Consider the following 24441-nt stretch of genomic DNA (forward strand, 5'->3'; position numbering starts at 1 on the left):
GTTAATTTTAACTAAAGTAAAATCCTTTTACAACACAAGTACAAGCATGAATCATCATCCAAGCCTCTAGGCGTCGCTGTGGGTTGGTGCCTGTATTATTACTGTAGGTGGTAGTTCTTGTGTTGGTGAAATGTGCTAGCGGTGTGTGTCATAAGTATGTCGCACAGATAAAACTACCACCTCAGATAGACAGCATGGGAAAAGAAGCCGAAAAACAACAACACGTTCAGAGCGCGGTGTGGGGCACACACAGTGACAGTTATGCTGCATCTATATAATCCACTGTGAAGTTACGGTACGGTTCTTTTTTCAGGAGGTGTGGAATGTTAAACACGCAACAGTGCACTGAATTCTTACTACTGATTTATGTAATTTTTTTCTGGCCAATGTCAACGGTGTTGTCATACTGGTGTGGAGTCGGACAGCAGCTAGTTCCGTTTGCTTTAAAATCCTACACACGTGCAAATAAGCAGAAAGAAAGAGCCGTGCACCAATTAATTGCAGCTATTGATAATAGCATGCGATATTAATATAGTGTTTGTTGCTATATAACAGTGTTTGTTCTGTTGCAGTTTTCACTTTGAACTTCAGAGGACACACACAAAACGAATACGTTGTTAAGCTGATCAGAACTGTTAAAAAATGAACCGGCTGCTGTCCAAACCACCACAGCAGCATGTTTCCAGGCTCCTCTTCACACGCTTGCTGCAGCCTAGACCTGGGTGGTGGAGGGGCAGGTGTGCTCCAGCCAAGCCCCTGCAGAACCCAGAACCCTCCTCCCAGACCCGGCTCAACCCGCTCAACATCCAGATGCTGTCCAGGAACCTCCGGGAGCAAATCTTCCGGGGGGCAGCGGAGGATTACCGTGAAGACGACGTGGAGCGCAGCATCCGGCACCTCCAGAGACACGAGTTGTGGGGCCGGGAGACCCCGCTGCTGCCCGACGTGGAGCTGAGTCTGCCGCAGATGTACGGGGACAACATTGACCAGCATTTCCGAACCCTGGCCCAGAAGCAGAGCTACCCATACCTGGAGGCTGCCAACCAGCTGCTGCAGGCCCAGCTACCAGAGCTGCCCCAGGAATGGGCCAGGGAGGTGGGCTGGACCCAGTACGGACCAGGAGGGGAACAGAAGAAGGTGGATTTTCCCGATGAGCGGGCGCTGGTTTTTGACGTGGAGGTGTGCATGGCAGAAGGACAGTGCCCCACCCTGGCAGTCGCTGTGTCTCCTACTGGCTGGTAAGAGTATGGGGGGCGGGGGCGGGGGGCAGGGGGAGGGGGTTGTGGTAGTGAGGAAGGTCACTATTACATGCAGGCTGATTTAAAAGTCAGTCACTGCAGAGCAATGCAAGTGGGCAGGTGTGGTCAACATTGAGGGCTTCCACCAGGGGTCACAGTGAGTGATCTAGTCAACACCTTACCTGCGCTGTAAGTGTACTCTCAACTGCTCAGTTGGCTCCTCTTTCTAGATGGCTTCCTCCAATTTACTTAAACTGTGTGCTGCTCTGGTCTCAGGTACTCGTGGTGCAGTAAGCGTCTGATCGAGGAGCGCTACACCTGGTCCAGTCAGCTGGGCCTGGCTGACCTCATCCCCTTGGAGACTCCTCCCAACTCCAGCAAGCCCCCCAGCGGGCAGTGGAGCGAGAGGCTGGTGGTGGGGCACAACGTCAGCTTCGACCGGGCTAAGATCAAGGAGCAGTACCTGCTCAAGGTGGGTGGGGAGGATGAGGAGTTTGTCAGGATTATTAGAAGACCTGTTATCACTTTATCATTTTGATGCTTCGGAAAACTGAATAGTTGCTTGGATAGCTGTGCAGTACATCAGACGTGGTTTATTGTTCAAATTTAATTATACATATGTCTATGGTGTAAAAATGCCAGTAAATATTCTACTGCCTTCAGCCTGTGACGTGATGGGATCGATATACAATATATCAGATGCCTGCACTAGCACCACTAGAGGAGCTGCTTCTTCAGCCACACTGTACTGTAAAAAATAATGTCACTGCCTGTGTGGCTCTGTGGCGCAAGCCTTTTCAGCCTCTGCTTTGCCCCCTCCCTGTGCTGTGTGTGTGCAGGGCTCCAACATGCGCTTCCTGGACACCATGAGCATGCACATGGCCATCTCAGGACTGACCGGCTTCCAGCGCTCCCTCTGGATGGCCAGCAAGCACGGCAAGAGGCAGGGCCTACAAGAGGTCAAAGAGCACATCAAGAGGATCGGGCGGCGCAAGAAGGGTCCAGCGGTAAGCGGAGACCCCCAAACACACCTGCAACCTAGGATGGATTTGAAGGCAAGCTTCCAGGGATGGAAGACTCCTGCGTTAACCCGCTGTGCTGCTGACCTAGCCCTCTTAAACACAAGTTGTTTCACTCAGTCCACTCTTAAAGGGCTGCAGCTGTTGGGCAGTGTGTAATGCAGCTGGACTACGGTTGTAGATGTGTGTTAAGAAGTGCCAGTGCTGGCAGCAGTTTCACTAGTGCGTTGAGCAGCAGGCTGTGTGTGTCTTTGCAGATTGGCTCGTGGCGCTGGGTGGATATCAGCAGCATCAATAACCTGGCTGACGTTCACGCTCTGTATGTGGGCGGGGCTCCACTGGAGAAGGAGGCACGGGAGATCTTCGTCAAGGGCAGCATGAGCGACGTGCGGAGAAGCTTCCAGGTGAGTGGGACACACGCGCGCACACACCCACACCACACTCCAATCACGTGACCCCAGTGTGACGCAGCAGTGTGCCTGTCCCACAGGAGTTGATGCGGTACTGCGCTCTCGACGTCCTGGCGACTCACGAGGTGTTCCAGGAGCAGCTGCCTCTTCTCATGGAGAGGTGAGACTTGTCAGGCTTGATGTATGTTTTCATGTACAGCATGGCCAAATAGTGCAGTACCTTCTATAACTATATCCAGGTTATAATTCAGTATGTTTGACTGGGTGTTTCTTCCCCTTGCAAGGTGTCCTCACCCGGTGACCTTCGCAGGGATGCTGGAGATGGGCGTGTGCTACCTGCCTGTCAATCAGAACTGGGGGCGGTACCTGGAGGAGGCTCAGGGCACGTTCGAGGAGCTGCAGAGGGAGATGAAGAAGTCACTCATGAACCTGGCCGACGAGGCGTGCCAGCTGCTGCAGGAGGACAGGTGAGGATTCCTGGGGGAGCACCCGGCACACACACCCTACTGAGCAGGCTGTGAGCACTGCCATCTCTGCACTGCTAGACTAGGGGTTTGCTGGTTCTTGTTGCATTCACACCCTACGTGTGGATCCCTGCAGATCTCAGCGGCTGTGCAGGGTCATTTCTCAGAATATAGGTGGTAGACCATCAGTGGTTTTGGAGGTTATAATTTACAATTGAGACATTAAACTTTGCGAGTCATGTCAGGGATTAGAACAGAAAGCAATTAAAGGTGTGCTCTGTGTCACACTACACACTGCAAAGTCTGGTTAGTTTATTCGCCTGTGTTCGTTCAGAGGGCTGTTGGAACACAACAAGTGGAGCAGTCCTGCTGGCATAGATTATCCCTAAACAGCACAGCTCCACCGACATGCTTATTGAGATTGGGTTTTACAGCCTGCACTCTGCTCAAACCTGCCCCTCCACTCTGCAGGTACAAGCAGGACCCCTGGCTGTGGGACTTCGAGTGGGACGTCCAGGAGTTCAAGCAGAAGAAGCCGATCGTCAGGAAGAAGAAGAAGAAGAAGAAGGAGGAGGAGGAGGAGGAGCAGCATGCTGACACAGAGACTGCGGCTGTGCAGACGGGCTCCCAGAGGAGCAGTGAGGAAGGTGGGACTGCAGCTTTTTATAGATTTGTGCAGAAGATATTCTTTTGCTTAGAAAAGAGTGCATGGCTTCAGATGCCATTCAGTTCAAAGGTCACACCCTCGCATGACATTCTAGAATGCAGTGGGCAGGCAGATGGAATCCCAAGTGAACGTAGCTGAGAGGTGTAGGGGGAAGTGATTTGTATCTTGAAACTGAACAACTATAAAGATCATGTAAAAAGTGAATTAAAGAGGATTTTGAAGCATTAAATACATTACCGTTCAGTCAAGGTTTATTTATTCTTTCAGACCCCGGGCCCCCAACGGAGGAGGAGGAGATGGCGCCCCCTGCTGGTAGAGTGGTGCTGGAGCGGCTGAAGGAGACGGTCAGCCTCCTGCCCAAGAGGAGGCAGCACCTGCCAGGACATCCCGGGTGAGAACAGCAGCCGGGACTCCCTGATACTGAACCAGCCTGCCTCCGCTCAACATGGGCCTGACAATTATACTTTAACTAAGTTCACTAGGTTTGTCAGCTGTCAACCTGATAACAAAAATAAAAAACAAGATTTAGGTTAGGAATTAGCCTTTCCTATCCTGGCACACATTCATAATGAAAGGGAAGATGAAATGCGCTCTTATCCTGAATATTCCCCGATCAGTCCTCCTTTGTCATACCCAGAGGCAGATGGCTGGTGGCCCATATTGTTTAGGATCTTGTCTGTCCCTTCTCAGGTGGTACCGGAAGCTGTGTGTGAAGCTGTCGGACCCGGACTGGTCCCCGGGGCCGGGTCTGATCAGCCTGCAGATGCGGGTCACCCCGAAGCTGATGGGGCTGACATGGGACGGCTTCCCCCTGCACTACTCTGACAGGCACGGCTGGGGATACCTCGTCCCGGGGCGCAGGGACAACCTGGAGCAGCCAGGGGGCAGCAACGAGCCCATCTGTCCCTACAGGTACGAAAGGAGACGGGGAGTCTGAAAGCTGGATAAACCCTGGACGGAATTCATTTCCGTGCACCAGGTCCAGAGAGCCCTGCAGTGAGTGGGAGAGTAACCCTGGTGCTGCTTGGTGTTGCAGAGTCATTGAGAGCGTGTACAGGGAGCACTGTGAGCGCAGGGGGAAGGAGCAGCCTGAGTGTTTGGAGATCCCACTCAGCGAGGACTTCATGCTGACCGATGGGGGCCTGTGGCAGATGGTAAAATAAATAATAATAATAATAATAATGATAACAGCCTCAGCATCACTGCTCCTGTACTTTGCATAAGTGCATCTTTCTCCTTTTATTAAACTTAAGAAAGTAAAAGCCCATAACCATATGTTATGGGTTCAAGCATTAACAATAACACAAGGTGGTGTTTAATGCAGACAGGGTCTTTTTTGAATGCCACCACTAGGTGGAGGAGCTGAGCCGCCTGGAGCCTTTGGATAATGGGATTGAGGAAGAGACTGGAGCCAGTCGAAGTAAACAGAAGAAAACAGAGGTAATTTAACCCAGCGGTATAACAGAATCCCTTCTCTGCTCCCCTGTCACTTTCTGTAGCCCGAGCACAGTTCTTTGTGTTGACTTTCCTTGACTGTCTCGATGGAAATTGGACGAGGTTTATATCAGTCCCATTGCTTCTTTATAGGAAGATTCTTTGGACCCAGAAGGTTCCCCCAGTGAAAGCCAGCCTACCTATCACCACGGTAACGGACCCTACAATGACGTCAACATACCTGGGTGCTGGTTTTTCAAGCTCCCCCACAAGGTAAAACAAGGTTCCGTTTAATTGATGAAAGTAATAAATAACAATGAATGACGTGCATGAGGGTGCTGGGTAACGTGGTAATTCCTCTGTGTGTGTGTGTGTGTGTCAGGATGGGAACGCCAACAATGTGGGCAGCCCATTTGCAAAGGACTTCCTGTCTAAGATGGAGGATGGCACACTGCAGGCAGGTCCTGGCGGGACGAACGCCACGAGAGCGCTGGAGATCAACAAGATGATCTCGTTCTGGAGAAACGCACAGAAACGCATCAGGTACCCGTTACACCTGTCTGTCTCTCTGCAATCCATACAGGACAGATCTGATATCTTCTCCTGAAACATTAGAAAACTGCAGTAATCTAAACACACGGAGCACTGCACCTTTAAAAGCAACCTCTTCCAGTATTTATAACGCTGGAAAAGCATTCTGTCTTGTTATTCCCTGTACATGGCAGTTTATACTGTGCAAGAGATGGACATCGTTGCCCATTCCCTGCCAGTTCTTTGTTCCAGCCGTGTTGGAAATAATTCTGTTTGCCGTGCCCTTGTGTTTTTTTTTTTTTTTTTTTTTTTTTTTAATGTTTTCTTGTACAGGCGTTTGGTTATTTTTTTCAATGAAAACTCATTTAAGTTCTGAATGGCTCGTTGGATGGATTTGAAAATGTGTGTACGCCTTTGTAACCGCATCCGTTCCAGATTCTTGTCTTGTGTTTCCTCGCACACAGCTCTCAGCAGGTGGTGTGGCTGAAGAAAGGGGAGCTGCCTTGCACGGTCTCCAGGTGGGTGCTTTCTTTGTGCTCCGCTTGTGTAATCAGTGGACTCCAGTGCATTGTGTTACAGTGGAGGGTTACATATCCGACCTTGTAGGGTCTAGTCTATAGGAGGACATGTGAAAAGATCGGATTAGTGACTGTTCAATAGAAACAAGCTCCTCAGTAGAAGGTGACAAGTTATCAACACTACACCATGCACAGATAGTTTCCTCTGCACAAATAATGTCAGAAATACCTGAAACATACACAAGTGCAATTTTCTTCCAAACCCTGTGTAAAATGTTGCAGTACTTTACATTTAGTAACGTATAACCTTGAGCTGGCTTATTGAATAGGTGCTGTTGTACAGAGTTTATCTCTCTCTCCTCCCCCTACAGGAACCCTGATTTTGACGAGGAGGGTCAGTATGGTGCCATCCTTCCACAGGTCATCACAGCCGGCACAGTGACCCGCAGGGCTGTTGAACCCACCTGGCTCACTGCCAGCAATGCCAGGGTAAGATGGTGGAAGTGAGCTACTGCTTTTCCAGGAAATCCAGTCCTTGCACCAGTGCTTCAGCCTGGTCACAGGAGCTCACAGTGCAGGTCAATCATGGGGGGGTTTGAAACTATGGACTGCTAGCCTCCTGTTGACCTTCCAGATTGCGTTTGAGTTCACTTGACACCATGGGGAAAGCATGTGCACAATCAGATTCCTGATGAACTCCCTGGCAGTAGAATGGTGTTTTCTGCAGACAGTGGTACTGAATCCCCTCCCTGTGTGTTTCGGCAGCGGGACAGGGTGGGCAGTGAGCTGAAGGCGATGATCCAGGTGCCCCCCGGGTATCATCTGGTCGGAGCTGACGTGGACTCGCAGGAGCTCTGGATAGCAGCCATCCTGGGGGAGGCCAACTTCGCCAGAATGCATGGTGAGAACACCCTCTGTCCTCGCACGTCTGCAATCGAAGCTAATGTATCGTTGTAACGGATGTCGTATGTACAGTAACTTAAGGCATGGACTCCTGATAAGAATTTAGATGAGTTTCTGGTCCCATCAAAATTAAGTTGACTGTATATCAATAGTAAACATCCTTCTTCTCATAAGGGTTATGGGTGTGGCAGCTGCGATTTAACTGTGCTGCTCAGTTGAGAAAGCATCAGAAGCCAGGCTGAGATGGACCCTCTCTTCTCCCCTGCAGGCTGCACAGCGTTTGGCTGGATGACTCTGCAGGGTAAGAAGAGCCAGGGCACGGACCTGCACAGCCGCACGGCCGCCGCGGTGGAGATCAGCCGGGAACACGCCAAGGTCTTCAACTACGGCCGGATATACGGGGCAGGCCGGCCCTTCGCCGAGCGGCTCCTCATGCAGTTCAACCACCGGCTCAGCCAGCCGCAGGCCGCTGAGAAGGCCAGGCAGATGTACGCCGTCACCAAGGGGGTCCGCAGGTCCGTCTCTCAGAACCACAGTGTGCGCTGCTCGCCTTACCGAGGTCTAGTGAAGTAAAGCTAAACAGTAAAGGAAAACAGATTTTGAATGGGTGCATTCTTGCAGTGTATATTCCTAGCAGCTCAGCCAATCAGATGCTAGAACTGTGCAGATCTGCTTGGAACACGCCCTGCTAGAATGCTGTCCGTGTTTCTGTCTGTCTGACTGTCTGCAGGTACAGGCTGTCGGAGGAGGGGGAGTGGCTGGTGAAGGAGCTGCAGATCCCTGTTGAAAGAGAAGAGGACGGCAGTGTGTCCCTTCTGGACGTGCGGAAGATCCAGAGGCTGGCCTCAAGGAGGTAAGAGCAGGAGAGGGCAGCACATGCACACTTGAGCATTGAAGCCTTGTTTTAAAATCCATGATTTGGTTATAAACCTAGGATCAGTGGTTTATCTTTACATATATATTTTTTATTTAATCCCTGTACAATAATATGTCCCAGCTTGCCCATTTTGTTCATTATTAGAGAAGACCTGTATGCATGGGGTGTGCTGGCCTGTATTTATAATAATGAATAGAAGTACCTTTAGCATTGACTGGCCATGTTTGTCACTGCAGCTCAGCACACAGCAAGTGGGAAGTGGTGGGCAAGCGCGTGTGGGCAGGGGGCACCGAGTCGGAAATGTTCAACAAGCTGGAGAACATTGCCCACTCCGACACCCCCTGCACACCTGTACTGGGGTGCCGAATCAGCAGGGCACTGGAGCCCAGTGTAGTGAAGGACGAGGTGGGTACTGGGTGGAATGGACTGGTGGAGGAGTTCAAGTGATGCACTTCTTATTCAATTGGTGTTTGTTTGACACGTGACTATATTGGGTTCTTTACGGTTTAACCAGTTTTCACATCCAATTGAAATTTGTACCTCATTTTCCAGCAACACACAATCAAGGTCTTTTAAAAATCATGCACCGTGTAGCAATTCATGCTTCGCCTAATAGTGGACACTCCAGATGGATTGATTTAAAAAAGCATCTTCAAATGTCATGGCATGGCAGCTCCCGTTCAAGTCAGAAGCCTGCAGTCCATCTAAATAGAGCTACCCCTCGGGTCTTGCCTGTTGCGACTCCCTCTCCCTGTGTTTCAGTTCATCACCAGCAGAGTGAACTGGGTCGTGCAGAGCTCGGCGGTCGACTATCTGCACCTGATGCTGGTCTGCATGAGGTGGCTGTTTGAGGAGTTTGATATCGACGGGCGCTTCTGTATCAGCATCCACGATGAGGTGCGGTACCTGGTGCGCAGCGAGGACCGATACCGGGCTGCACTGGCACTGCAGATCACCAACCTGCTCACACGGTAACCACTAAGCTCCCTGCAGTGTGCTGCTCTTTAGAAAAAGGCTGCGTCTCCTGTCTACGAATGAATGATCAGACACACTGCCTTTTTGAAAAAGGATGTTCCACACACTCACTCCTACAGTATACGCTGCCTGTCAGCCACAGACACTCCAAAGTGGTCTTCAATCACTGTTATCAGTGCTTCATATTCAAATTCTGCATTACTCTCCCCTTCATGTTCTATTCTGCATTAAGGTGCAGTCTGTAACAGCAAATCATTGCCCGGTTTCTTTCTCTTTTAGCTCCATGTTTGCCTCCAAGCTGGGGATGCAGGACCTGCCCCAGTCCGTGGCGTTTTTCAGTGCGGTGGATATTGACCAGTGCCTCCGCAAGGAGGTGAACATGGACTGCGCTACTCCCTCCAACCCAACAGGCATGGAGAGGAGATATGGGATCCCTCAGGGTGAGTGTCTGAAGGGGTGCCGGGGACGGTACAGGGTGCAGGAAGCATCTGGTGGGTAATGTCCTCCTATCTTATAAGGAAATTGCAGAACGCATTCAAACCTTTTATCCCATGTTTATCTTTAAAATGTACTGATGAGGTGGGGCTTCATTTTAAAACATTTCAAACCACAAAACATAAGTCATTTCAGTAATAAAAACAAGTGCAACCTTTCTGGTGAGTGTATATGTTGTAATTATTTAGTTTCTACAAACATTTAATAATGTAACAAACATTTAATACAATGAATAATTCATACAATCAGAATGTACTGCAACCTTTTTATGAACAGTAGCTGCTTTTGTCTTTTAAGGGGTCAGGCATCAGAAACTTTTATGCTTTCAGAATTTCTTCTCCCATACAATATATGTATGTATTTATTTTATATCCATCAGCAGAGACGCCATTTACAGATTAGTCCATTTCAAGTTCCTACACTTGTATGGTGGTCAAGTGTCACATTTCCAATCCCATCTGGCATCAAAGTGCAGTTTAATAGATGAATCGCAGACAGGGTTTTGGACTGCTGATCTCTTTAGTTTGCCTGGTATATAGTTTCAGATATATGTTGTGGCTTTTTCCAGGGCTACTCCTATTGTGTAGCAATGTGTGCCATTCCAGGTTTTAAAATGAGCTTAAGCAGTCAGTGTACAGGTAACTAGCTCAGGTGCGTCTTATTAAGCACACAGAAAAATCTGTTAACAGATCTATGGAAGTCTTATTTTTTGTGATATGGTAAACAGTCTAGCTTGTTTCTCAGATCTTTGAATGAAAAAAAGAAAATGAAAGGTATGTATAAATCATTTAATATATCTTTTTATTTCTGCAGGAGAAGCCCTGGATATTTATCAAATTATTGAGATCACCAAGGGATCACTAGCTAAAGGGAAATAGCTGGGAGGTTCCTCGTGCATTTTCAGAGGAGTCAATTCTGCTGCTGGGGAAATCATTTCAAAATACCCGTCCATGGAAAGAGGAGTCCTGATATGAACACAGGTTTTTTTTTGTCAAACTTAACAATCCTGAACTATGGAGTTTACAGAGGATACGTGTCTATGAACAGTTCTGTAATGGCACCAGTTATGTAACCCAATTCTTCAAGCTAGTTTCAGAGCTGATAATCTTGCCAGTCTCTTCTGTGCCAGTGTAATTCATGCAGAGATACAGTCCATGCCAGTAATCAGTAAACCCTGGCTAGGAACATGGCAGCACTACCAGCTCTGCATATCACACCCTTTCTTACTTTAACTTTTTCCTTCTTTTCTTCTCTGGTTCCTGGCTTTCTTCTGGCTCTTGGGAAACAGTGCTCTGTGAACCAGTCTTTATATAGAAAAGAAAAAAAAGTGCACTTAAGTAAATTATTTAGATTTTTTTTGTTTATAAATAAGGATATTTTTATTAAAACAAGTGCTGTTCTTTTACACTCTTAATTTTTTTCAAATCACCTGTTGCTCTATTTTTTACAGTTTAAAATTGTATAGGAATCTAAAGTAAAAGAAAAAAAAAATGAAGGATTTACTGCTGAAACTGACCAAGGCACGCACACATCACCAGGTTCTAAACCCCAGTAGACTCGTGCAGACCTGGGCTGTTCGTGCAGCTTGAACCGCTCACCTGCTGGCTCTCGTTCTCGGCCCCCTCCTGCTCCTGCAGTGCTGCCTCCAGAGAGGCTCTGTTGATGCGGAAGTCCCGGGACGTGCTCAGTTTCATGTGCTGCATCAGATTCACCTGCCAGTGCAGAACAAAGCATGTATTCCAACCCACTCCTTCATTAGCATAGGGGTGAACCGGGATCGAAACAAAACTCCCGTTGCACTGCAGTTTGACCCATGCCTGGTTTTACTATGAGTTTAATAACAAGCTTATTACCTATATGCTGCGGCTAATCGAGTTCCTAATGAAACCTGGATTGGTTGAAAGGGCTATGCAATAGGAGTCTTATTTCCATCCCTGCTTAGCCACCTGATATTCGAGAACATCCTAATCAGCATAATATGACATTGCCTGTGATGGCCGAATTAAAGGGTCACTGTACTTTCTCCCCAAAACCTACCTTTGATTTTTTGGACAGGTGGATGAGGAACTTTTCATACTGTTCAATACTGAAGATCAGGTTGGGAATGGCTTTCGTCTCACGTAGCATTTTGGCCTGAGAAAAGGGAGTATAGTCACAAAAAACCATGTCTGCTAACCTAAACAATACTAGCTAGCACTGTATGTTACTGCACACTGATTAGAAGTGTAAACATTCACAAAGTAGCGTTCAGTCCTCCAAGCATGTTTTAACATGCTAATGGAATTGCTCCTATGCAGGTTAAACACGGTGTGATCAGAAGAGTTTGGATGGGAGTCTGCTGCATACCGAAGCAGCAGTTGTGGCTTCCTCTCTCCTCTTCTTTTTCTTCTCTCCTCCTCCAGAGCTGAGGTCATCACGCTGTCCATTCAGGGTGAGAGACACACAAAGAAAAAGGATTTTAAAATGGACCAGCCCCAGCATTCGGAATTGTCGTCAGTGAGATAAACACTGCATTCAGCTCATAATTACCTGCACATAGGTTATGAAGGCGTAGCACTGGGGGGTCAGGTGGGACCCCGAAAGCTTCACCTAACAGGGAAAGAGCAAACGATTATACACAACAAACACACAGCCCCTGCAAGGTGTCAGGCACCTGCTTTTTACATTACATATACAAGTCAGTCTACCCAAATGTAGACAGTCAAATAAGTCTTTTTAAACTTTATTTTACACTTGCTTTAACTCCTGCATTGAAACAAAACTCTGTACAAACTCACCAGCTTCTCAAACCTGGCAGGGAGATGCCCCAGTTGATTTGTATACATCTGTATATACTGGAGGGACACAAGATTGAAATGGTTGGTTACTGACCTACCTACATGTACCAAATAGGTGTAATTTACAATTGGGTCATCATGCAAGAGGTGGAAAGTCACACAGTACAGAATACAAAATAGCAAGTACACATACATTATATTAAACAATAAAAATAAAAAAACCCTTTGGTATCAATCGTGTACTCAAACAGTTATAAAACGCAGGTTGGAATCCGGTATAAAAAGGTCAAAAGGGATCATTTTCCATTTGCGAGGAGCAAACTCAGAAAAGAACCAGGAGACCAGTTTTAGTTGCATGAGCCTTGGGAGAGAGGAAGTCTTGAAAAATTGTAGATGACGATGATGTTTGAACAGGTGCTATGCAGAAGGCAGGGATGATGGGTAGTGGGTGAGGCACCCATTCCAGGTGCTTGACCTGGCAGCACTACCTGGGGGCACACTCACGTATTTCACCAGGGAGGTGAGGATGGTATACATCTTGGTGAGCTCTCTGAGCAGAGTGTCCACGCAGCCTCCTGGAGGCAGGCAGGTCTGCAGCAGCTCGTGGAGCCCAGTCAGCAGGGTCCCCAGCTGCAGAATCAGTGCCTTCTCCACCGGCTCCGGCTGCACGCCAGCCTGGGACTGCTTATCTGCTGAAAAAAAGATTACAACATTAAAATGGGTACTTTTATTTCTTCTGAACAACGTGCTTCTGCTTATCAAAAACAATAGCCATCAGGGTTATCACCTTCATACAAAATCATCTTTTAAAACAAATCTTTACAGACAGGGTTATTATTTTGTGAATAAAAAAAAGACACCCACCCATAGCAAGAACAGCAGTATTTTCAACATGAAAACCTCTTTGAATTTCCAGTACCTGATGCTATTTTATCACTGCTCAGCTGTGCCTTCTGTTTAGTGATCAGCCAGTCCACTTCATCCAGGATCCTCCCCACTTGGGACAAAACCAGCAGCTACAAACAGAAACAGGAGTCGGGCAGGTTTAACAACACGCTGTAGCTTCATTCACCTATCCTGAATGAAGCTTCAGCAAACTCAACAGCTCACAGATACAAGTACTGCTGTTGTTCAGATCATTATTTTGTGGCGGTTATTTAAAATCACTAGTGCTGGCACTGCGTGCAAGTGTATTTCAGTCTGAATACCAGGGAGGTTGCACAGAATTCCGATCTGCGAATAGAAGCCAATGTATCCTGATTCCAGACCCTGCCTGTTCTATTTGAGTTTCTATTGTATACCCACAGTGGCGGTAGGAGCTGCAGTCTTGGCGTTTACTATGGCAAAATGAGACTGCTTCTCCACCTCGACATCCTGCAAGGAGGTAAAAAGAAAAAGGAGGAGTCAGACACATAATCTAATGCAACATTTCTATATGCAACGCAGCGTAGCATGGCTAGCCATGGATGGATGGATGGATGGATGTTCCTACCTGGTCAATGTCCCCAAGGTGGCTGTGAATGTCCTGGGTCAGCTCTCTAAGCACGCTCACTGGGCTCTTATACAGCACATGGAGACTAAACAGCAAGGACATCAGCCCTTTACAGAACTGGGGATCCTCTGAGTGATGAAAAACAAACCAATAAAAACTACATAAATATAATAACTATAGAGACTGACGTACAGGGGTGAAATGCACAAACTATACTACAGGTGTTTTCAATGGAAATGGGCTTTTGGGCTGGACAAAATTATTAAATGGATAAATACCATACATCACATTCAGTGTCCATTTCATCCTAAACAATTCAGGGATGGAAACAAGACTCATTGCAATGCAGTTAGATCCATTTCTGGTTTTAATAAGTTTAATAAGATACACCTGAGCTTGTTACCTATTCACTGTAGCTAATCAAGCTTGTAGTAAAACCTGGCATGGGTGAAACGGCTATGCAATAGGAGTCTTGATTTCCATCCCTGCAATTATTAAAACCCCATAAAACCCCTTTACAGAACTCTCTGCTCCAAGACATTCTCTAATTTAAGGGTGCTGTACACAACCCCCTCACTAAGAGTCTGCTCAGATTAAAACAGTACCATGTGCTGTACTTGTTTACTTACCTAACTTGCTCTCCTTGCATATCTTAACTGTCCAGGACAACATCTCAACAAACTGCCAAGAAAAAAGAAAATAGATTAGCCTTCACCACCAGAATGACATCCTCCAAAATTAAAGATGCAGTTACAAACCACCACACTAAGCCAGAGGATTCTTAACTTTCTGCAATAAAAGAAAATGTGCACAAGCTGGTCAAGCTAGCAATAAGAAGAGCAGACAGCAGCAGTACTTTGAACAGGGACGTGAATCTTTGAATTTCCAGAACCTAAAGCTATGTTCTGTTTTCTCACTGCTCAGCTGTGCGCTACTGTCTGTGTTCCTACAGCAGTCCTGAACTGTGCCGGTTCTTAGTACCTGCGGTGACGAGGGCTCCAGCTGCCGTGAGAGCACAGACAGGATGTTCACCACTATCTGGGCTTCTTTGCTGTTAAAATCATCTTCTCCCCCACTCAGCTGGTTCACCAGGGATCGCTGCAATTCAACACAAAATCATTTCACTCCTGTCCCTCTTCATCACAGTACTCCCAGAGTCTCCCATCGGCGCCTGTTTCTGCCCAGTATTACAGCTGGGAGGACAGACAAGGCTATTAAACCCATGAGATCAGTGGGTTCCTTTCCTCTGTTTTAAAGGCCAGACCCGCGTGCATTCCTGTACCTGAAACTGCCGGATGTGAAATGCAGTTTTTTCTGTTACGCTGACAGTCTCTGCTTGGCCGTCCTCCTCCTCTGACACATCTGCAGTGAATAAAGAAGCACACACCTGGTTGACAGCAGATTACATAAACAGTACATCCACACCCTGGTCAACTCCAATAGGAACACCGCACTGCATTGGTTGTAAAGGCCATCTGGTACCGTCTGCTTATTTATCAACTCAGTGCACCGTATGACAATGCTCTTAACCCTTACTGCATGGGTCTCTGCTCAAACAAAGTGTCAGATTCAGATATAATGTGTGATGAGAATAAGAGAACTTTTATATTTAAAAAAAAAAAAAAAAAAACCTAGACACAACAAACAAATTCTCAACCCACGCCAAGGCAGCTATACACGTCTTAATTAAACTGAAGACTTCCTACTCTCCATATTGTAAAACAGCTGGAGGATAGACGGTGATCACTCATGCGTTACAGGCTTACTCTGCACCCTACCAGTCCAGTTTCCTCACCTACAGCGCACAGGAACTGCTGGACTCTGCTCTGGTAGCGGTGCTGCACTGCACTAAATATCCTCAGCAGCCCCTCCAGGCACAGCATGGAGATAGTCTTCCCTTTCTCCTTCTTGTTGCCAGACTCCTCCACGGCAGACGGGATCGAGGTGTACCTCCACAGCAGCACCCTGAAACAAAACCCACCAGGGTGCATATTGTTGGGGGTGGAGCGTAGGTTCATCAGTAGATTCTTAAGAGCACTGTGTTTTATGACTCACCTGGTGATCTCACAGAGGTGTCTGAAAGTCTTCTCGGGGTTCTGCCCCTCGGGGCCGTCAGTGTGGCCCGTCTCCTCCAGCTGCTGGATCTTCTGCAGCGCCACGCTGACCGCGTAGCGGAGGAACTCGGTACTGGAGCGCAGGACAGAGAGGCTGTCCTCACGGCTCTGTGTGCTGTCCCTGCCCAATACAATCACACACACACACACGTTGAATCCTTCACACCAGCACTCACCGAGTAAGACATTGCTAGGGATTGGATTTAAGAAACCATGAATCATTAGAAGAGCGAAATCTACCAAAGCAGATCCATTTCCTTTTAATTGCATTGTAAAAACTGACCCAACACACACACACACACACACACACACACACACACGTGGGACTTTAACGCGTTTACCAGCAAGTACTGTAAACCTCATGTTACTGCGTGCCATTCACTTCAGCCTATTTCACTATAAACTTACACAGCTGCTATTTGTCTTTCACTGCTTGATGTCACGTTATTTTGAGAGTTTATGTCAACGCGACATTTCTCTAGTGGCGAGTTAAGTTTGCCCGACCCGTAACACATGAAATAGATCAGTTTGCCTGTTCGACTTTAATCACATGACACAAACTGGTTTGTCTGAAACCTGTCCCCCACCCCTGCCATGTATACAATACATAGAGAATGAAGATGAAGCGAGTCAGCTGGAGCGTCTTTACCTGAAGAGTGCAGTCAGCAGGGTGGAGACGAAGCCGACAGACAGCAGACTGCGGGCCAGTTTGCTGGAAGGAGATTTCCCTTTCCCAGACTTCTCCTTCAGGATTTCAGAGAGCTTGTGGTAGTGGTGAAACAAGCCAAGGAGGTCTTCAAAACGGTTCTTGCTGCACGGGGACGCAATGGAAACAACAACTGGTCAAGAGTTCATGGGGTTTCACCAGACTGAGAGGACAGCGCGGTCTAGGTGTTGGCTCATGTTACCTGTAACTGGCACAGCTGAAGTTAAACTCCATGAGGACCTCATACACGCCCATCACTAGAACAGCGTAGATGTTATTCTTCACGCCCACATTCGAAGAAAGAGAGAAATCTGCAGATTTATCCTATGGAAGAACAACAAAGGCTTGTTCCTTCAGGTAAGTGAATTCGTATTTGGGATACAGGATTTCATTAAACAAACTGAGTGGTTTGGAACTCGCCTGGGGAGTTTCTGACCAACATGTTTAGTTTAGAATGACTTACATTTTTTGCAAAAAATGTCAAAAAGTAGGTTGAGCACAAATAAACAGGGAAACCGAACGGCCATTCCAGGTTACCTTACTGTGCAAACACCAATGAAATCTAATGATCTGTGTTTCTTTGCAAAAGAGAACAGGGAGCCAGAACCGCGGATATAAAACAAGTCAACGGGAACGTTCCTTTAGCTGATTGGCAAGGTCTTGTCAATCCTAGTTAGGTCTTATAAAGTAACCCGGTGAACCAAGAAACCAGCTGACCAGCTCGAAATCCTCCAGCTCGCTCTTGATCATGCGTCGTGTGAGGGAATCGAGAATGTTCTCCAGGTCCTCCTGAATCCCTCCCTCCTCCTCCTCCTCCTCCTCCTCCTCCTCGTCATGGATATTGTGGCGCTGCAGCTCTCGGTACCACAGGAAGCAGTGCACCACGCAGCTCAGAAGGTGAGCCTGGGGTAGGGGGAATACATATTGAAGAAAAAAAAAAAAAGGAGGTACAGATGGTACCACAACACAAAATGTGACTTATTCATGGACCACCTTTCAGCTGACTTATTTTTGTATTAAATTTACACGAATTAGAAGTATTCCCGTCTAAATCAAGCAAGATCCTCAATTACACTGGGCACTGTACTGTATTAGTTCATGGAGTCAATTTTGAGAGCAACTCAATGGAGCCATGCAGCCTGGCGTGCTGACAGAGCTGCATTTACTGTACCAGGGGCTCCTGCAGGAAGATCTGGTCCCCCTGGGCTGTGATACACCCTTCCAGCTTCACAGGGGGCAGGAGGTCCTGCTCAGGCTCATAGTACCGCTTCAGCTGCAAAACAACAAAGAGACAACGATCATCAAACAGACCATCACTGCTTCCTGCAGTAAGATGGTATGGCTTGGAGGCTCAATACCCAACCCTCTATATCCCTGGAACTTAATCATATTAGAAACCTGACAGCGAGTCCCCACCCCCCCCACTTCACATACCTGAGAAAGAAGCGTCTGCAGGATAGAGCTCGCCAACTGGGAGTTTCTGCGGAGCACGTCGTGAAATCCCTGCAAGCATTTCAAAACAGAAAGCACAGCTAATCAGAGGTCCGGGATTCCCTTTCAGAGCCGAGGGTACGATTTGTGCACTGATCAGAGAAGGGTTGTGGAGGAAGGTCACCTCGTAGAGCAGGAGCCGGACGTCAGCCTGCTGGCTCAGGCAGCGGCGCAGGCTGCCCAGGATCTCCAGGCAGAATGTTTCATTAGCAGCAGAGTTATAGCGAGAGTGGACATCCACTTGGATCTGCAACAACAGAGGGGCAACTGGTTTTTTTTAAAATTATTTATTTATTTATTTATTCATTCATTTATTTTTTAATATAATGTGGCAGCTGATTTATTCTCCCTATCATTTATAAATACCAGTACTTCTGGTCCTCACCTGGCTTGCAGATACACTCTGACTGGCTTGACTGGAGGCCAGACTGCCCAGCACCTTGAAATTCTTCAACAGCAGGAGGAATCCAGCCACTGCAGACTTCCGGGCATCCAGCTGGCTGAGGGGACATTACAGAGAGGAGAACACATTTCAATTGTCATACAAAGTAATACCGCTGTTTGCATAGCAGCGTATAAATCACACTCTATATAATGCAGATATATGCTATTATCATATGGCTATATACACACACACACACAGTTTGAGAAATGTTTCCAGGCATATTGCTGCAGAGTTATTTTATGTTCTGTTTTTTAATAATTGAACACACAAACACACACACAGTTTACCTGGAAAACATTGCCTTTCTCAGAACTAAAATAAGGGAATCCTTCATGGACATGCTGACCTTCAGTAATGGCTGGGGAGAAAAAGAATCAGGTGCAGGCGTTTTATTAAATGGTGACCGGCGGAAATTAAGATCAAGGTATCCCAACTTGAAAAACACATCCCTCCCTCACCTGCACTGCCTTGAGCAGCCCCTGCACTGTGCTGAGAGGCAGGTAGGACAGGTGGTCGAACGCTTCTATAACCTTGGAGGAAGAGTCCAGGAGGATCATGGGTGCAGAGACAACAATGTCCGAGAACAAGTCTGTGGCAGGAGGAGAGGGCGAAAAGTACTGTTATTGGTAATGGTGCATTGTGGTCAGGGGCTGGTCAGCCAAGGTGCTTTGGAAGCTAAAACCATCACACGAGCAGCCAACAGATATAGACACACACACATATATATACACACACACACACACACACACACAGTACCTATGAAGTGGCTGATTGGAGAGGCTGCCTTCGTGATCACTCGGTTTAGCACCTGCTCCAGAACCTCAATTCGGATTGGCTCATGCACCTGAAAAACAAAACACCAAAGCTCATTTCAGATGGCTTTCTACTGAAACCTGAAAGAAATCAAGAGGATGGCAGGAGAACCATGCTGTGATCTAATTAATAAAAAAACATCTGGATAACGTCTACAATCAACTTATTCTCCAGGTCGAGTGAAACCAGAGTACAGAGCTTTTAACTGCTGCAATAAAAGCAGTCACACGACAAGAAGGGAAAGCATGTAAGATGCTTGTGCGCAGTGGACTAGGATTTATTTCTGTACCTTAAAGGTCTCCAGCAGGATCTGGGCTCCGAGTCTGCAGGCCTGCTGCGCGGGAGTCTTGGGGGCATTGTGGTTTGACTCGGCCACTTTCCCGAAGGGGCCAGGCTTTGGACCGAAGGAATCCATCAGCATGAGCCCCAGCTCCACCAGCCCCTGTGTGACATGGTCCCAGCCAAACACACTGCAACACAAAAACACATCACTTTTTAGAGGGGTTTTCAAGGTGGAGGCAAATTGTTTAGCAAAACTAAAACAAGACAGTAGGCAAAGGTATGTTTCACACCTGTTCTTGACAGTTTCCATAATCATATCAGACACGCTGCAGTGCAGTGGAACCAGCTCCTGGATAAACTTGGAGCCCTGCTGGATCTGCGAATCTCTAAAGCACTTGATGATCGCGGTTTTAAGGAAGTCGGATACCTGCGTGAATGAGAAAAAAATAAATAAAAAAAAAACAAAACAAAAAAAACTTTAAAACAGAGCTTTTGGTATTCCAATTAAACCCAACCATGTTTTAAATGTCTACTTATTAAAATTCAATACCCCCTGCAAGTAACTCAAGAGAGATAAGATGGTACCAAGAAGGATTATTTTTCATGGAGAAGAGAAAATGTTCAGTATGGTGATCTGACTGTTTAAAAACTCCAGGAGGACCGTGATGGAGATCTGTAATGGTAACCAAACGTTTCTGCTGTCCTGTGTAAATGATGGGGGCACGTGCAGGGGCTCAGACCTGCTCTTCGAAGCGGTGGATCCTGGCCATAGACAGCACCAGCGCGATGTTGAAGGGGCACAGCATCTTGCCCACCTCACCCTGCCATGGAAACAGAACTGAATCAGAAGCCTCAAGGCAGCGGTTAGAAAATAAAGATACATCAACATCCACATCCACAGAGGGGGAGAGCAAATGAATTCACGGCACCTTGAGATATTTAACAAGCTCCCTCCCCAGCTCGTGATCCAGTTTGATGGCGAACACAAGATGGAGAATCACTGTTCCTTCCACGTGGCGGAGCTGGTCCTGAGGGACTGAGGCCACCTCGACATCCATGGATCTATAAAAACAACGGATTGTAAATCATCAAGCCACCGTCAGGCAACGGAGCCTGGTTTCAACAAAGAGAAACCTTATGCACATTTCAATAGACGGTTTCCACTGATGATGGTCTGGTTTGTGTGGAATCCACTCCAAACTTTGATGGATATTTGTTTAATTGAAATATATGATCTGTGTGGTTAGTACAGTTCAGTGAAAAGGTGCCACTCCGAAGTTTCACTAAGTTTTCATACTCACTCACTGTCCTTCTGCTCCTCTTTCTGACACTGGTCCTGCTCGTTAAAATAAGCAATGATTCCTTCCAGGACATTCTTCTTGCAGCCCTGAAAAAGAAAAATGCACTAGATAAAAAAAAAAGTGTCAGATCTCACATGAAAGTCACCAGATCTGTACTGTTACTTCACGCAAGCTTAGGAATCAAACAAGAGTGTGGAGCTCTCGGGTTGGACTAGACTGCCTCACCTTGGCAGAGAGAAGGAGGAGCTGGTAGACAAGGGGTGGGATCTCCTGAAGATCCAGCTTGGAGAACATCCGCAGTACCTTCTCAACCACAAACTGCAGCTCCTCCACCGTTACAGGGACATCCCTGTAGCAAACACAGCCAGGGATGAGACACTGAGGGGGAGGGGGCAGGGACCGGGGGTGAGAGTTAATGAGTAAGCGGTCAGAGGGAGAGGCGGAAAGGAGGGAGGCAAACATCACACACCAGATCTGTATACTGTACCTGAACATTGAGGTGAGGTGAATTACACAATGAGGGTCCCACCTGATAAAAATAAAATAAATTACATATATTACAAAAAATAAATGGGATTAAAATGGCCCATATTCTTTAAAGTAAAAATAATAAATACATGATTATAGAAAATAAAATTGGGACTAACCTGCTGGAGCAAAGACTGTTGATCAACTGCTTCTTGTATTCCTCTCCACTCAGCTGACCTGCGAATGAAAAGAAAAATGAAACCTCAGAGGAGAACTCTGAACGCTGAAGACAACAGGTTGCGCTACTGGACACTTGGAACGTGGAGATGTGACCACAGGGCCTGGGGGGGTAGTCTTCTCTTTATACTTAATAAGAAAGATCCGTCACAGCTGTGGTTGTCCCCTTACCTTTTCCATAAGCCAGGGTCTCCTTTGACGCCAGTGCAGTGAGGACGGTTGGAAAGAGCTCCAGGGACTTTCCATTAGTGATGCTCCCTCCTTTGATAGCGTCTACATACAGAGTGGCCAGCTCAGCCAGGGTCGGTCCAGGCAGCTGGTGAGTCTGTGACCGGAACCAAGAAAATCTTTAGGTTCATTATAAACATGACCTCCCTTAACAAAGCGAACACTGATTCACAAGCACGTAGGGTAACAGGTGGAGTAACTGTCTGAAATGAAAGCATATATCCCAAATGCCAGGCTATGGAGTAAGAAGCATCTAAAAATCATGTAAGTTACAGCACAGTGCTATTTGTCATAACACTGTTCCCAGAAAAAATATGTGCTAATTATAATCCTAATATGTGAATGCATGTATAAAATGTATGCATGCAAAGAATAGATACATATGGACATGTGTAACAGAAACAATCCAAGGGATACATGCTGTACCTCCAGCATAAGCAGCCCAATGATGTCCGACACCACCTCCAGCTGCAGATCCCCAGACTCGCACAGCTGGATGCAGTGTTTGTACAGAAGCAGCCTTCGCCTCACTCCTTCTGACTGAGAACAGGGAGAGCCTGTGACAACAAAGACCATCCGCAATCACAAACCTTCCTCCCATCACATGGACCCGACATCTCAATCACTTCCAGTGAAACAGTTCACAAATACATAACCAAGCAAGGAAGTTAGTAACACCAACCACAGCTGTAAATCCAAAAATCAGAGTCACCACTGCATTCGCTCTTTGAGGGGCACTAGTCACAGACACAGATGGTCCCTACCTTTGAATATAGCCCTGATCAGCAGCCCCATGTCCTTCCCCTTCACAGCATTGCGTGTGATCAGAGAACTCAGCTGAAACACAAACTTAACACTCAGGACATGCAAACTGCAACTCCGTCAAAGCACAAAACACAGTCCAAAGGAAAACACATTCATAAAGTACAGGAGATATTATTATTATTATTATTATTCATTTCTTAGCAGACGCCCTTATCCAGGGCAACTTACAATTGTTACAAGATATCACATTATTTTTTACATACAATTACCCATTTATACAGTTGGGTTTTTACTGGAGCAATCAAGGTAAAGTACCTTGCTCAAGGGTACAGCAGCAGTGTCCCCACCTGGGATTGAACCCATGACCCTCCGGTCAAGAGTCCAGAGCCCTAACCACTACTCCACACTGCTGACCACTCGTTAAGGGAGCTCTCATGAGATACATTGCGTTAACTAAAAATTACCGATGTGGTGCTTCATTTACTGTATTGTGTGCCATGTCATTAGAACTACGTTGTAATTAGGTAGTATTAAGCTCACCTCCTTGTCTTTGATGCCCTTCAGGCACTGCAGCAGTCCGTCCAGCTTCTCCCCTCCTGCCAACATCACAATCTTCTCCTCCATCTCTGCTCACACGCCAGCTCCACCTGGAACCAGGAGCAGCAGGCAGACCCATGCAATCACAATCTTATTATTACAGATGTTGCAGAGTGGAACATTCTTCCCATCGGTCGCCACTACACACAGCTATACATGAGGTGCTGGTGGTATGGTTAATTCCGCAACTTCGTATATTATTCTACTTCAGGTTTTTTTTTTTTTTTTCCCCTCCCGTGTCAGATGAACAGTACTGCGGTCTTACACTGTCATGCAGCACGTACGCGAACAGCTGGTTTAGTTCAGCAGGGCAGTTCAGGACAGTACACATTGTTATTTGTTTGTTTTACATAAAGTCCAGCTTCCTCACATGTCCTACTGCTTTATGATCTGCTACACGTGCAATTAGAAAGCATATGGCTCCTGACGTTACACAAGACATTTCTAACACAACTCATGCTGTACGCGGCTTTCCTTGCTTTACCTTTAGTCACCGCACATACTAAATTATTCGGCGTTTTAGATTTTATTAACGTTGTTAACGTTATTTTTAGTTTTAGTAACAACATTACTATGGCAACATCAACTATGAATTCATTAACGGACTTACCTTTATTTTATTTTTATTTTTTTGATAAATAAACAGTATAATTTGCTACTTTTCCTTCTGTAGTAGGACTGAATTTCTATCTAACCGACTTGTCCAGTCATAACAAATCTCCCGCCTGGAAGCCGGAGCTGACGCCAAACCTCTGAGTCAGAAAACGACGCGCCCAATACCGAAATCAACCAATCACATCTGATACTTTTTTCTCTCTCGCTCTCTCTTCTACTCTTCGCCCGCCCCCGGCACGAATAGTGTTTTTGCCTATCTGCCAAACCGTCCTGCTAAAACGGAAAACAAATATTATTTAAAACCTTACGCACATGTATATATATATATAGTATAAATGAAATGTATATTATTCCATAACCCTATTATACATTTAATATTTCGTACATTTTGTAGGATTTTAAATTGGAACCGTGTTGTTTTTATAGTAATGTGGGCCAGAGTGGATTGTTTTAAATCGATAAATTGTTCTGCGAGCTTCCAAAATAGTATTATTTTCCAGATTTTAATTAAATCTCGTGAATAAGAATCACCAAATGATATATTACTATCTGTTTATAAGAGGCGCGAGCGTTGCTCTC

At 46.5% G+C, this 24441-nt stretch overlaps 2 protein-coding genes across 3 annotated transcripts; one reads left to right on the forward strand and one right to left on the reverse strand.

Moving 5' to 3' along the window:
• Window positions 1–50: 50 nt before the first annotated feature.
• Window positions 51–10956, forward strand: LOC117429774 (DNA polymerase subunit gamma-1). The gene is made up of 23 exons (XM_034049612.3): window positions 51–295; window positions 573–1238; window positions 1515–1710; window positions 2078–2245; window positions 2515–2661; window positions 2748–2827; window positions 2952–3134; window positions 3603–3778; window positions 4066–4189; window positions 4489–4710; window positions 4835–4952; window positions 5152–5238; window positions 5386–5505; window positions 5615–5775; window positions 6228–6281; window positions 6653–6770; window positions 7047–7182; window positions 7453–7699; window positions 7915–8037; window positions 8298–8466; window positions 8824–9032; window positions 9316–9476; window positions 10345–10956. Exons 2-23 carry the CDS (start codon window positions 643–645, stop codon window positions 10407–10409), a joined length of 3660 nt encoding a protein of 1219 aa, XP_033905503.3. The 5' UTR covers window positions 51–295; window positions 573–642; the 3' UTR covers window positions 10410–10956.
• On the reverse strand, window positions 10316–24046 carry LOC117429773 (Fanconi anemia group I protein-like). 2 transcript variants are annotated; one of them, XM_058999011.1, is made up of 38 exons: window positions 23858–24046; window positions 23191–23297; window positions 22650–22722; window positions 22312–22442; window positions 21829–21982; window positions 21600–21657; window positions 21440–21481; window positions 21178–21301; window positions 20953–21038; window positions 20581–20713; window positions 20392–20472; window positions 19942–20078; window positions 19659–19839; window positions 19313–19400; window positions 19015–19145; window positions 18844–18914; window positions 18497–18611; window positions 18236–18358; window positions 18055–18123; window positions 17792–17893; window positions 17338–17523; window positions 16823–16944; window positions 16564–16725; window positions 15856–16035; window positions 15596–15765; window positions 15083–15162; window positions 14782–14898; window positions 14430–14481; window positions 13801–13928; window positions 13614–13682; window positions 13228–13324; window positions 12813–12997; window positions 12309–12365; window positions 12061–12120; window positions 11878–11949; window positions 11569–11664; window positions 11130–11243; window positions 10316–10835 (listed from the first exon to the last, which is right to left on the reverse strand). In XM_058999011.1, exons 2-38 carry the CDS (start codon window positions 23272–23274, stop codon window positions 10755–10757), a joined length of 4011 nt encoding a protein of 1336 aa, XP_058854994.1. In that variant the 5' UTR covers window positions 23275–23297; window positions 23858–24046; the 3' UTR covers window positions 10316–10754. The 2 variants fall into 2 exon arrangements, with proteins under 2 accessions (XP_058854994.1, XP_058854993.1); XM_058999010.1 differs by having other exon boundaries at window positions 12813–13000; window positions 23858–24045.
• Window positions 24047–24441: the final 395 nt, after the last annotated feature.

Source organism: Acipenser ruthenus, chromosome 24 (assembly GCF_902713425.1).
Source record: "Acipenser ruthenus chromosome 24, fAciRut3.2 maternal haplotype, whole genome shotgun sequence".
Classification (NCBI taxonomy): Eukaryota; Metazoa; Chordata; class Actinopteri; order Acipenseriformes; family Acipenseridae; genus Acipenser; species Acipenser ruthenus.

Excerpts from the sequence above, each read along its gene's own strand:
- LOC117429774 (XM_034049612.3), top strand. The coding sequence starts at position 643 with ATGAACCGGCTGCTGTCCAAACCACCACAGCAGCATGTTTCCAGGCTC. Across the intron at positions 3,779-4,065 it reads CCAGAGGAGCAGTGAGGAAG|ACCCCGGGCCCCCAACGGAG; the intron begins GTGGGACTGCAG and ends TTATTCTTTCAG. Across the intron at positions 5,239-5,385 it reads GTAAACAGAAGAAAACAGAG|GAAGATTCTTTGGACCCAGA; the intron begins GTAATTTAACCC and ends GCTTCTTTATAG.
- LOC117429773 (XM_058999010.1), bottom strand. The coding sequence starts at position 23,274 with ATGGAGGAGAAGATTGTGATGTTGGCAGGAGGGGAGAAGCTGGACGGA. Across the intron at positions 21,983-22,311 it reads TTGGGCTGCTTATGCTGGAG|ACTCACCAGCTGCCTGGACC; the intron begins GTACAGCATGTA and ends TTCCGGTCACAG. Across the intron at positions 20,714-20,952 it reads GAGGAGCAGAAGGACAGTGA|ATCCATGGATGTCGAGGTGG; the intron begins GTGAGTATGAAA and ends TTGTTTTTATAG.